Below are 12,073 nucleotides of genomic sequence, written 5' to 3'. Positions count from 1 at the left end.
CCCTCTCCCTCCTTCTCCTCTCGCCCTCTCTCCCTCCTTCTCCTCTCGCCATCTCCCTCCTTCTCCTCTCGCCCTCTCCCTCCTTCTCCTCTCCTTCTCCTCTCGCCCTCTCCCTCCTTCTCCTCTCGCCCTCTCCCTCCTTCTCCTCTCGCCCTCTCTCTCCTTCTCCTCTCGCCCTCTCTCTCCTTCTCCTCTCGCCCTCTCTCTCCTTCTCCTCTCGCCCTCTCCAACCTTCTCCTCTCGCCCTCTCCAACCTTCTCCTCTCGCCCTCTCCAACCTTCTCCTCTCGCCCTCTCCAACCTTCTCCTCTCGCCCTCTCCAACCTTCTCCTCTCGCCCTCTCCAACCTTCTCCTCTCGCCCTCTCCAACCTTCTCCTCTCCCCCTCTCCAACCTTCTCCTCTCGCCCTCTCCAACCTTCTCCTCTCGCCCTCTCCAACCTTCTCCTCTCGCCCTCTCCCTCCCTCTTTCTCTTGCCCTCTCCCTCTGCATAATGTACTGTGAGGTGTGGATATACTTTTACTTTACATTTTTCTTATTCAGTTTCCTTTAGGTTAGAATATGTAGTGCAGGGGTCTACCTGATTGCATACAAATTTGATAGTGTTTAGGTTTGACCCCATATTATGTTTTTATTAAATCTAAAGGAAAGTTGTACAATAAAAATTGTATAATGTATTGGCCAGCCTAAAGCCGACCATAGACTATTCAAGTCTCAGTAAGTTCAACTGGCCGAGATTCAAACTATGTATGGGCTGGCTGAATGTTCCCAAAAGTCGATCCATCAAATTCGGTACAACCAGCCCTCCATATTTTACCAGAGTTGTATAAAGTACTCGAAACCCATACTTGAGTAAAAGTAGAAGTGCTCGATCAAAAAGTGACTTGAGTAGAAGTGGAAGTGCTCGATCAAAAAGTGACTTGAGTAGAAGTACTAAAGTATTCAACATTTTTTGTACTTAAGTATTGCAAGTAGTTTTTTTTAAAAATGTTGCTACTCAAGTTCTGAAAGTAAAAGTACCAGTAGTTTTGAAAAAAAAAATTGCTACTCAAGTACTGAAAGTAAAAGTACAAGTACTGTGTTATGTAGTTATTAAAGAAAGAAGTCAAAAGTTTGAACATCATATTGTTTTTTATTATTTCAAAAGCAGCTTTTATTTATACATACAGTAGCTTTTATTTTCGTATGCGCTGATAATACACATGTTTTGAGCTTCATGAAACCTGCCATCTACTGTTCTGGCAGTGGTAATTTTTATAATAGTAACGAGTAACTATGCAGCACAAAAAAAAATATCGGAGTAGAAGTATTGAAATCATTGAAAAAATGTAGTGAAGTAAAAGTGGAAGTAGGAGAAAAAAATTCTACTCTAGGAAAGTACAGATACCGCCTTTCGGTACTTAAGTACAGTAGTGAAGTAGTTCTACTTAGTTACTATACATCTCTGTATTTTACACGTGTTTATCGCTAGCAACTGTTATAGCCGCTAGCAGGGATGGCCCAGCGGGGATGGCTGTCCCTGGCAGGAGAAGTCAATGACTCAGCGGGAGGGATTCCCCTGTCAGCACTGTCTGTGTTGATGGGGGATGCAGTAAAGAACTTGGTTCGGTCTATGGCCGGCCTAACAGTAGGGATTCCTTGAATATTTTAAGGGTTCCTCTGTGGTAAAAAGGTTGATTGGCAGTTGTAGCACTTTCATAGAATATTTCATGTTATGGTGGCAGGCTCCCTATACCCTATACATACAGTGAATATTGAGTAAATGGCTGTAGAAGCACTTCTATATGCAGACGGCAGTGTGTTTTTAAATCATTGAATAGCCTAGGGGACCGCGTGACCCCATCCATTAAAATGTTAAATGCCTCTTGTGTGGATGAGGGTTAGGTTTCCTTTAGAGTCAATGTGGCTTCTGTTACCTTACTGCTGTAAACATTAACTTATTGCCTCTCTGTAACCTTAGCGGGTAGTGTCCAAGCGGAAGTTAATGTGCCAGCTTGGCTTCCTTTTATATCTGGTATACTGTATGTCAGAACAGAATGATGCTTTATTTCATGCAGCACTGCCCGCTGAGGTTGCAGACCGCACAGCAGACATAATGAAAACCGTCTGATAGTGAATCAATGTTTAGCAGTGTACATGTAGCCAGTTCATTCTGAGTCTTTAGTTTAAAGCATTTCTATTTTGTGCTCAAATTAGTTTTTATCAAACCCTGTTAGGCTCCATGTACACGGGACGTTGTTAAAAGTCCCTTTGAATGCTGGAATTTTTAGGACCTCTGAAACGTCCGTTCAGTCGCGTTTGTACCCGCGTTTAGCGGGCGTTTAGGGGCGTTTGCGTTTAGAACCGTTCCTAGAGGTCAAAAAAATTATTCCCCTTTAAAATGGAAAAACGCGAACGCTAAACGCGGGTCATCGCGTTCGGACGCGTTCAGACGCGTTTGTGCTTTTGAAACGCCGGGAAACACACGTTCGAACGCAAATAATTGCGTTCTAAAAAAAGTCCCTGAACGCAACTGCCTGCAAATGACTGTAAACGACCCGGTGCACATTGACAGATAAGATAAATGTAGATGGGTTCAGGGGCTTCTGAAAAAAACGCCCAACTGCTCCTAAACGGCCATTTCCAGCGTCCCGTGTACATGGAGCCTTAGAGAGGAGATTACAAGCGTTTAGTATGTAGGAACATGTTACATAATGAGAGCATTTCTATTTTAATTCTGCACAGAGTGCTTTGAGTTAGTGTATGCATGCCTGAAGGCTGGCCTTCAAGTTGGGAAACAGTTAATATATCTATTTAAATCAATTTCTACTCTAAGCAAATTTAAATTACACTTCTTTTTTTATCTCTGGTAGCAGAAAACACCCTTGCTGAATGCCCTTTTGTAAATCTGAAGGCTGGAAGCTGGCTGACAAGAGGAGAGATTAGTCTGAGCAGATTGGTGCTGCTGCTGTCCTAGGCCAGCCATATACAGAGCAAATTTCTTTCCTGCAACCACTGGTTGCAACTCGGATAGTGTTGATGCAGGGGTCCCTCCTGCCGGGCCCAATATCTTTTCCTGCCAGGGGAAGACAGTGATTATCGCTAGCAGCTATGGCAGCTGCTACTGATGATTGCAAGAGAATCCAGCAGGCTGATTGGGCGATCAACATTCAGACTGCCCATTAACAGTTTAAATCTCGGTCGGTTCAGTAGGACGATTCGAACCGTGTATGGCCAGCCTTATCAGCTGGAGTGGATCAGTGACCTATCTTATATTTACCTGTAGTGAAGTAAAGTGAGGGCATGGACCCGCCTATACTGTTGGACAAGGGTGTCTGGATCACAAAACCAGATATACAGTATTGCTAATCTTTTAGCATGGAAAAGCTTGTAATATGATCATTTATTGTTGATTGTAGATGTTTTCTTGGCCTTCTCAGTTTTGCCCACATATAGCCGGTTCTTTGGTCATATACTGGTCTTAATTTGAAGGAATGGATATGGCTTAATGCCCAACTCTTGGCAATTTTTTCGTGTCTGCACTGCAAGGGTTTAAGTGGATTTACACCCTATGTTTTCACTTTGGCCCCAGGCATTGCTTACCACTATGCCCTCAGTTTTTGGGATCCCCCCCCCCCCCCCAAAGTTTAATTACCTTAAGACCCCGTTCACACTGGGGCGACTTGTCAGGCGACCTGGTCGCCTGACAAGTCGCCTGCCATAGATTAGCACAGGACCTGTTCTAATAGGAGCGACACAAGTCGCTCCGACTTAGAAAAAGGGTCCTGTACTACTTTGGGGCGACCTGGAGCGAACTGCATTGACTTCAATGATATGAAGTCCGCGCATGCCGCTCCGAGGTCGCGGTGCGAGCTGTGCACCGCGACTTCACAGGTCGCCCCGGCAAGTCGGGTCACCCCTATGTGAACCGGCTCTTAGGCTTCCTGAAGCGCTGCACTTCCTTTTTACATCGCCGCATATTTTCCCACCTGTTGGCTCCGAAGATATGTGTGTTATAAATCCAAGGAGTGAATGGGCATCCGCCATACTGAGTGCACCTTGCATTCTTACATAGTTACATAGTAGTTGAGGTTGAATAAAGACAATAGTCCATCCAGTTCAACCTGTGTAGGTGTGTGTGGCTGTAATCATCTCTCATACCCCTGAATGTTCTGATCCTTGAGATGTACGTCCAAGAGTGTTTTTTGAAAGCCACCATACTTCCCAGAGAAACCACCCCTTGTGGTAGAGAATTCCACAGTCTTGTAGCCCTAACAGTAAAGAACCCCCCCACTTTGCCTGAGGTTATAACGCTTCTCCTCTAATCGCATTGTATGCCCTCGAGTCCTCATGCAATCCTTTCGACTGAATAGCTTTTTTTCTATGCCGAGATCACCATTGAGATATTTATAAATTGCTATCATGTCCCCTCTCAGGGGTCTCTTCTCCAGGGAGAATAAATCAAGCGATTGCAAATGCTCTTCATAATTAAGGTCATCCAATCCCCTAATTAGTTTAGTTGCCCTTCTCTGGACTCTCTCCAGCTCCAACACATCCCTCCTGAGGACCAGCGACCAGAACTGGACAGAATACTCACTGTATTCTTCACACTGTGCAGGCATGAGATTGGGTGGTGCATGCTGGGCAGAGATGTATAGTAACTAAGTAGAACTACTTCACTACTGTACTTAAGTACCGAAAGGCGGTATCTGTACTTTCCTAGAGTAGAATTTTTTTCTCCTACTTCCACTTTTACTTCACTACATTTTTTCAATGATTTCAATACTTCTACTCCGATATTTTTTTTTTGTGCTGCATAGTTACTCGTTACAATTATAAAAATTACCACTGCCAGAACAGTAGATGGCAGGTTTCATGAAGCTCAAAACATGTGTATTATCAGCGCATACGAAAACAAATCCTACTGTATGTATAAATAAAAGCTGCATTTGAAATAATAAAAAACAATATGATGTTCAAACTTTTGACTTCTTTCTTTAATAACTACATAACACAGTACTTGTACTTTTACTTTCAGTACTTGAGTAGCAATTTTTTTTTCAAAACTACTGGTACTTTTACTTTCAGAACTTGAGTAGCAACATTTTTAAAAAAACTGCTTGCAATACTTAAGTACAAAAAATGTTGAATACTTTAGTACTTCTACTCAAGTCACTTTTTGATCGAGCACTTCCACTTCTACTCAAGTATGGGTTTCGAATACTTTATACAACTCTGATGCTGGGTAGCCAGCTGCACCGTATCTCGTAAGAAAGTGCGACCGGCTTCAGATGCTCACACTGAAGATGGAAGCTTACAGGAGAGGGAACAGTGAGTAACATTAGATTTACAAGCAACACAAAAAATTGCATATGCAGCTTATGCCAATTTGCATGGCATAAGCTGTGACTAGAACAGGGATTCTTTTAAAAAAAAGAAAAACAAAAAAAGACTGGAAAATGGCACTCCCCTACGTCCAGAGCCAGTTTATGGGTGTCAGGAACAGTCTAACGCACAAGACCTCTGGACCGCGGGCAGGCAGCAGCCGAAGGGACCGGTCTTGCGCTGGGAAGATCGGGTGAGTAGATCTCGGTTCTAAAAACCCTAGACAAAAGCGAGGACAGCCCCCATTGTATGGGAACAAAAAAGTTTGCCCAGAGTTCTGCTTAAAAAAACCCAGAGGCATCAATAGTATTAACCTTTGTAAGTGAATTGGCTATCGTAGCCCTGAGGTTGTACGGGTAGTTTAAAACTTTGTTTTTTTAATCATTTTTAATATTATTATTATTGTTATTCACTATTTATATAGCGCTAATGTTTGCCCAGCTTTTTACAAAATAAAGGCGCACAGTACAGTTATAAAACACAATTTAATACAAGAGGGTTAGATCATCATCCCTTTCATTTTACAATGTTAATGACTCTTAATTTGTACTTGTTCCATTTCTTTTTCTTTGTGACTTTTGTTTTATGTTTCACTGTTTTCTTTGAGACATTTATTTCCAATATAAGCTTCTTATGGTCTTACGCAATAGAATTTATTTTGTGTCTTGAAGGGAATTTCTTCCTGCGGGAACTTCCTTCATAGGGTGTGTTTCCAATAATTTTAATGAATTACACAGAACTTTGTGTTTTGTGCCCTAAGCTCATCATTGTGCTCCATTTGTGTTGGTATTTGAATGTAGCCCACACCTGCTCACTGTGTATTTGTTTTGTCATTTTATTAAACTAAATTGTTAAGCACCTCCTTAAAAGTATCTGCCATTGAGGATGCAGCCTATCCAAGCAGTACAGATCAGAGACTTCACTGAGAATGCATTCTGACTGTTCACTTGGGATTAGTGATATAACTGAGAATGCATCCTTTCCATTCACTAGATACCTTTGGCATCACTGAGAATGAAGCCTATCCAATTACAGGAGTCCAGTGACATCACTAAGAGAGTAACCTATCCATCCACTAGAGACTAGTGACATCACTGAGAATGCACCCTATTCATCCACTAGAGTCTAGTGACATCGCTTAAAGAGAATGCAGCCTGTCTATCAACTGGAGATCAGTGACATCGCTTAAAGGGTAACCTATCCCTTCACTAGAGACGTGTGACATCACTGAGAATGCATCCACCAGAGACTACTAACATCCCTGAGAATGCATCTTGTTCATTCACTAGAGACTAGTGACATCACTGAGAATGCATCGTATTCATTCACTAGAGACTAGTGACATCACTGAGAATGCATTGTATTCATTCACTAGAGCCTAGTGACATCACTGAGAATGCATCGTATTCATTCACTAGAGACTAGTGACATCACTGAGAATGCATCGTATTCATTCCCTAGAGACTAGTGACATCACTGAGAATGCATCGTATTAATTCCCTAGAGACTAGTGACATCACTGAGAATGCATGGTATTCATTCACTAGAGACTATTGACATCACTGAGAATGCATCGTATTCATTCACTAGAGACTAGTGACATCACTGAGAATGCATCGTATTCATTCCCTAGACTAGTGACATCACTGAGAATGCATCGTATTCATTCACTAGAGACTAGTGACATCACTGAGAATGCATCGTATTCATTCACTAGAGACTAGTGACATTACTGAGAATGCATTGTATTCATTCACTAGAGACTAGTGACATCACTGAGAATGCATTGTATTCATTCACTAGAGACTAGTGACATCACTGAGAATGCATCGTATTCATTCACTAGTGACATCACTGAGAATGCATCGTATTCATTCACTAGTGACATCACTGAGAATGTACCTATCCATTCACTACTAGAGATTAGGGAGATCACGGAGAATGTAACCTATCCATTCACTAGTCTAGTGACATCACTGAGAGTGCAGCCTGTTCAATTATAGGAGACCAATGAGAACCCTAAGAAGACTGCCTATCCAATCACAGGAGAAAAGACATCACTGAGAATGCACCCTGTTCATTCACTTGATACATTTTATTTTCTGAAAGTGGATGTCCAGGCTACAACTAACTTTAAAACTGCTCCAACCCTCCTAACTCCTATTCAAACTACCCTGAAGAAGATGGTACTTGCCTATTTTCAGGGCGCTCCAGCCCAGTGATCTGATTGACTCCCAGTGATGGCTTTAAGGGGAGAGGATAGAGAGCCAACAACAGATGTCCCATGTTAGGCCTCTGGGTGACGTCACTGCCCAGGCATTCCATCCATTGTTGGCACCCTCTCTTCTCCCCTGAAAGCAGCTGCTTGGGAGATCATGTGACTGAACCGGAGCACCCGGAGAATAGCGAAGTATAAATGTCTTCCATTCAGAAGTGGGTGTAAACATATGAGCTAAAGGGGGCCTCCATGCGGCCCCTGAGACCACCAAGGGGACGCACGTAATGTTAAATATATGTAATGCTTGAGAGGACGGTCAGAAACTGCAGACCTGATGAAATGAGGGTCAGAGTGTGTGGACAGACTACTTTTTTGGCTGGAAATATGTTGCAGAAAACAATACAAAACCGGTAACATTTTTATGGGTCTAGTAGAGATGAACGTCGTCGATGTACCCACTCCAGACTGCTGAGGTCCGAGGGATGAACATTGTATACCATAGGGCCACAGGTTGGGCACCAAATTTCTACATAGTAGTTAGAATAGAGGTTAAAAGGGGTGGGGGGGGGGGGTTGTGAGTTCTAGCCTGGACTGCTACTTTAATTCTTATCAACCTTTTTTATAGTAGTATGTGATTGGAAAGGGTTCATTTTTTTAGAGAGTAGATAAGATGTCCCGTCTTCAGAATAATTTTGTGATCCTAGCAGTAAATATAAAACATCTTCAGTTTTTCCTGCATAACATTTTTTGAGGTGTTAAAGTGATAATAAACTCCCAACAACCATCTGTCATTAGCCATTATAAATGCGTAAATACATAATATTTGTGCTGCTTATTTACTAAAATACCTAATAATTTAGATTACTTTAATGGCGATCATGTGATCTTTTCCTGTTTGTTCTCGGCCGTACTCTGTACTTGTGTTCTGTGCCTGCACAGTGCTAATTGGCGCTGTAACGGTCAGGTGACCATTATTTAAAAAATTGTTTATTTTAAACAAAGACAATTAGTAAATCTTACTACAGTGTTTTTAAAGTATATTTAATTTTTTGCTAAGATTTGCGTATTTTGTGTTTTGGTTAGGCGGAGATTTACTTTGACATTCACTATCTGCATGCATGGAGGAGGAGAAAGGGAGGGGCTTGTCAAATATACCTCTGTAGCTGTGCAGAAAGATGATTTAATGGTCGGGGGGTGTCTTAATAGTCAGAAAACCTAGGAAGTGGGGTGTCTAGTTTTGGAAAACCTAGGAAGTGTGGTGTCTAGTTTTGGAAAACCTAGGAAGTGTGGTGTCTAGTTTGGAAAACCTAGGAAGTGGGGTGTCTAGTTTTGGAAAACCTAGGAAGTGGGGTGTCTAGTTTTGGAAAACCTAGGAAGTGGGGTGTCAGTTTTTGAAAACCTAGGAAGTGGGGTGTCTAGTTTTGGAAAACCTAGGAAGTGGGGTGTCTATTTTTGGAAATCCTAGGAAGTGGGGTGTCTAGTTTTGGAAAACCTAGGAAGTGGGGTGTCTATTTTTGGAAAACCTAGGAAGTGGGGTGTCTAGTTTTGGAAAAAACCTAGGAAGCAAACATATTGCCTGTTCCCTAAAATCAGAGCATGCCAAGTGGCAACGGGAAAGCCATAGGATCCCATGCTGCAGCGGTGACACAAACCAGGGATTACAATTGAATGGCAGGATCAATCAGGTTTTTATTTAATGAAGCCTTCCTATCCTTTACAGCCAAGGGAACTGCTTCTGTTTGATCTGCAACTACCATGGTGCTGCACATGTGATCAATTATGACACCAGCCATTTGATGGTTTGACAGTTTTGTTGAGGACACAAGCAAATGTGACAGTTGGCAATCCTGGCATTCAAGGAATGGAACAGTGTTGTGTTTTTTTTTTTTAAATTCATGGATTTATTATTTTTATTATTCTTATATAGTATTTATATATCGCCCACAGTTTACGCAGCGCTTTACCACTTGAGGGAAGACAGTACAAATACAATACAGTAGGAATCAGAGGACCCTGCTCATTAGAGCTTTAGTTCCGCTTGATGATTTACTGCTACTCAGGGCTCTGGGCTTCACCAGAATGGCAGCCACCAGCAAGAAGAAACAAGAGCAAAGCTGGAGGCAATTTACAGCAAACCCTAATGTTGGTAGCATAATTATTGTGGAATGTATGTTCCTTGCTAAAAAACAATATTTTTTTTAAAGCAAATTTGTTATGGATAAATAATCTTCCCGTTTGACTTGAGTTGTGTCGCTTTTAAATTTTATTGATGCCATCATTAGTATAGAATGACTAATGAATAAAAAATAAATTGTCAAAATTGACGTTTATGCAACACATGTTTGGTATCGCCCATGTTGGGTAAGGCTGTAATGCAAGGAATAATTCTAGGGCCATTGTTTGACTTGTGAAGACTGATCAAGCATTTCTATGGAGAATTCCGAGTGTCGTGGTTTGTCGCTATGACCCGGGTGCACTCAGTTTTCAGTCTTGATATGTTTGGTATCGGTTTATCAATTCAGTTAAATTGTTATATTTTACAGAACATTTTGATATTTTGTGTGTGTGTGCACTACAGTTATTAAAGCGGAGTTCCACCCAAAAGTGGAACTTCCGCTTTAGGTAGTTCTAACCCCCTGACATGCCACATTTGGCATGTCATTTTTTTTTGGGGGGGGGGGGGGAGCGGTACCTAGTTTTGACAGGTACCCGCTCCCACTTCTGCTCGGAGCGCCGCGGCGCCTGAGCGGAAGTTCTCCTCTCCTCCCTCCCTCCCTCCCTTCAATCTTCTGGGACATGTCAGAGAAGACATGTCCCAGAAGTTTGCCGGCCAATCACGACGCGTAGCGCAAGTGCGTACCCGGCTGTGAAGCCGGAAACTGTCACAGCCGGGTGCCCACACCAGTGATGCCGGCGCCGCAGAACAGAGGGGGAGAAGAGCGAGGCTTCGGGCGGCCGCATCGCTGGACCGTTGGACAGGTGAGTGTGTTTAGGCTGGAACTCCGCTTTAAGTTTCCTTTTTATTTATGGTAATTTTTTGTCTTTTTTTTTTTTTACTTTTAAGTGTACAGTTTAGGTACTCGTGTTTGACTAAACCCTCCCAGACCCCTCTGCCAGCCTAATACCGACCTTTCCCTGATCCAGGAAGATATCAGTTGTACGCCCATCCAAGTTACTTGTCAGAATCTTCTATAGCAGGCCTGCACATGTGTGCAGAACCCATTATTAGGTTCTATAGAGTGTATTTTGTGGAATGTAGTTTGTGTATTGTGGTAGTGGACGGTGGTCTCCCAGTAGGACAGAACACAGGTCAGGATTTCAGGTGGTTGTGTGGATCTGCCTAACCACAGATCAGACATTGAATTGTGACTAAATCTTTGTTTCAGACGTCTAACCTTCTTTTTTTTTTTCTTTCTGTTTCTAGGTTAACGGGACAGAGCGGTTTTGTGACAGACGGGCCCGGGAATTATAAATATAAAACAAAGTGCACTTGGCTGATAGAAGGAAGGTAATAGTCACACAGTCTAACATTTTCATTCATTGCTGCATCCCCTCTTACTGGCCACCCGCTGCGATCCTGTCACTCAGATGCCGCGTTCCAGTGTCTGAGATCTCTGATCAGTATGCAGTACAAGAAAAATGTGTGCTCTGAATAGATGGAGAGAAATTTATCTATGGATAGAATCTCATCTGTAATCTTGAATACCATATGAAATGGGAGAATGGAGACTGGCCTTTGCTGAGCCACAATACGTAATAGCAGTAAATAATATCTACGTATGCAGTCCTTGAAAACCTGAGAAGAATATTTTTTATTTATTAGGCCGTTTTGAGAAGTGGAAGGAGTAGTCTGAAAGAAGCAAAAAAAAAAAATTGCTGTTGCGTATTATTGTAACCAGTCAGATTTTGTGGGGAAAAAGAAAGTTCCTTAAAGCGGTAGTAAAGTAAAGCTAAAAAAAAAAAAAAAAACCCTTGTAGATTTAAAGGGGTTGTAAAGGCAGAAGGTTGTTTATCTTAATGCATTCTATACATTAAGATTAAAAGCCTATGTGCAGCAGCCCCCCTCAACTCCCCTAATACTTACCTGAGGTCCATCTAGATGCAACGATGTTGCAGGAGTGTCTTGGCTGCCCCGGACTCTCCTCATTGGCTGAGACAGCAGCACGGCAACATTGGCTCCTGCTGCTGTCAATCAGTCACTTAGCCAATGAGAGGTGGGGGCTGGGCTGTGGCTCCGTGTCTGAATGGACACAGGGAGCTGTGGCTCGAGTGCCCCCATAGCAAACCGCTTGCTGTGGGGACGCCCAACAGGAGGGAGGGGCCAGGAGCACAAAAGAGGGACCTGAGAAGAGGAGGCTTGGGGCTACTCTGTGCAAAACCAAATGGCTAAAAAAAAAGCTCACAAATGACTTGCAAACAGCTAAATGCAATGGATACTATTCTGTACTCCTACTTCTGCATCTTTCGGCTGCCATTGATATAGTTGACCACCC

At 42.6% G+C, this 12,073-nt stretch overlaps 1 protein-coding gene across 1 annotated transcript in view; it reads left to right on the top strand.

The window, feature by feature from the left end:
* The window catches only part of ATRN (attractin), a 444,499-nt gene that overhangs the window by 98,050 nt on the left and 334,376 nt on the right, over positions 1–12,073 (top strand). Inside the window, exon 2 of the mRNA XM_082258667.1 lies at positions 11,005–11,088. Within this exon, the coding sequence (XP_082114793.1) occupies positions 11,005–11,088 (84 nt within the window). The remainder of the gene's footprint in view (positions 1–11,004; positions 11,089–12,073) is intronic.

Source organism: Pelophylax lessonae, assembly GCF_965119305.1.
Source record: "Pelophylax lessonae genome assembly, chromosome: 1".
Classification (NCBI taxonomy): Eukaryota; Metazoa; Chordata; class Amphibia; order Anura; family Ranidae; genus Pelophylax; species Pelophylax lessonae.
The sequence above is the reverse complement of the archived record's forward strand: the minus strand, read 5'-3'. Positions and strand labels throughout refer to the sequence as shown.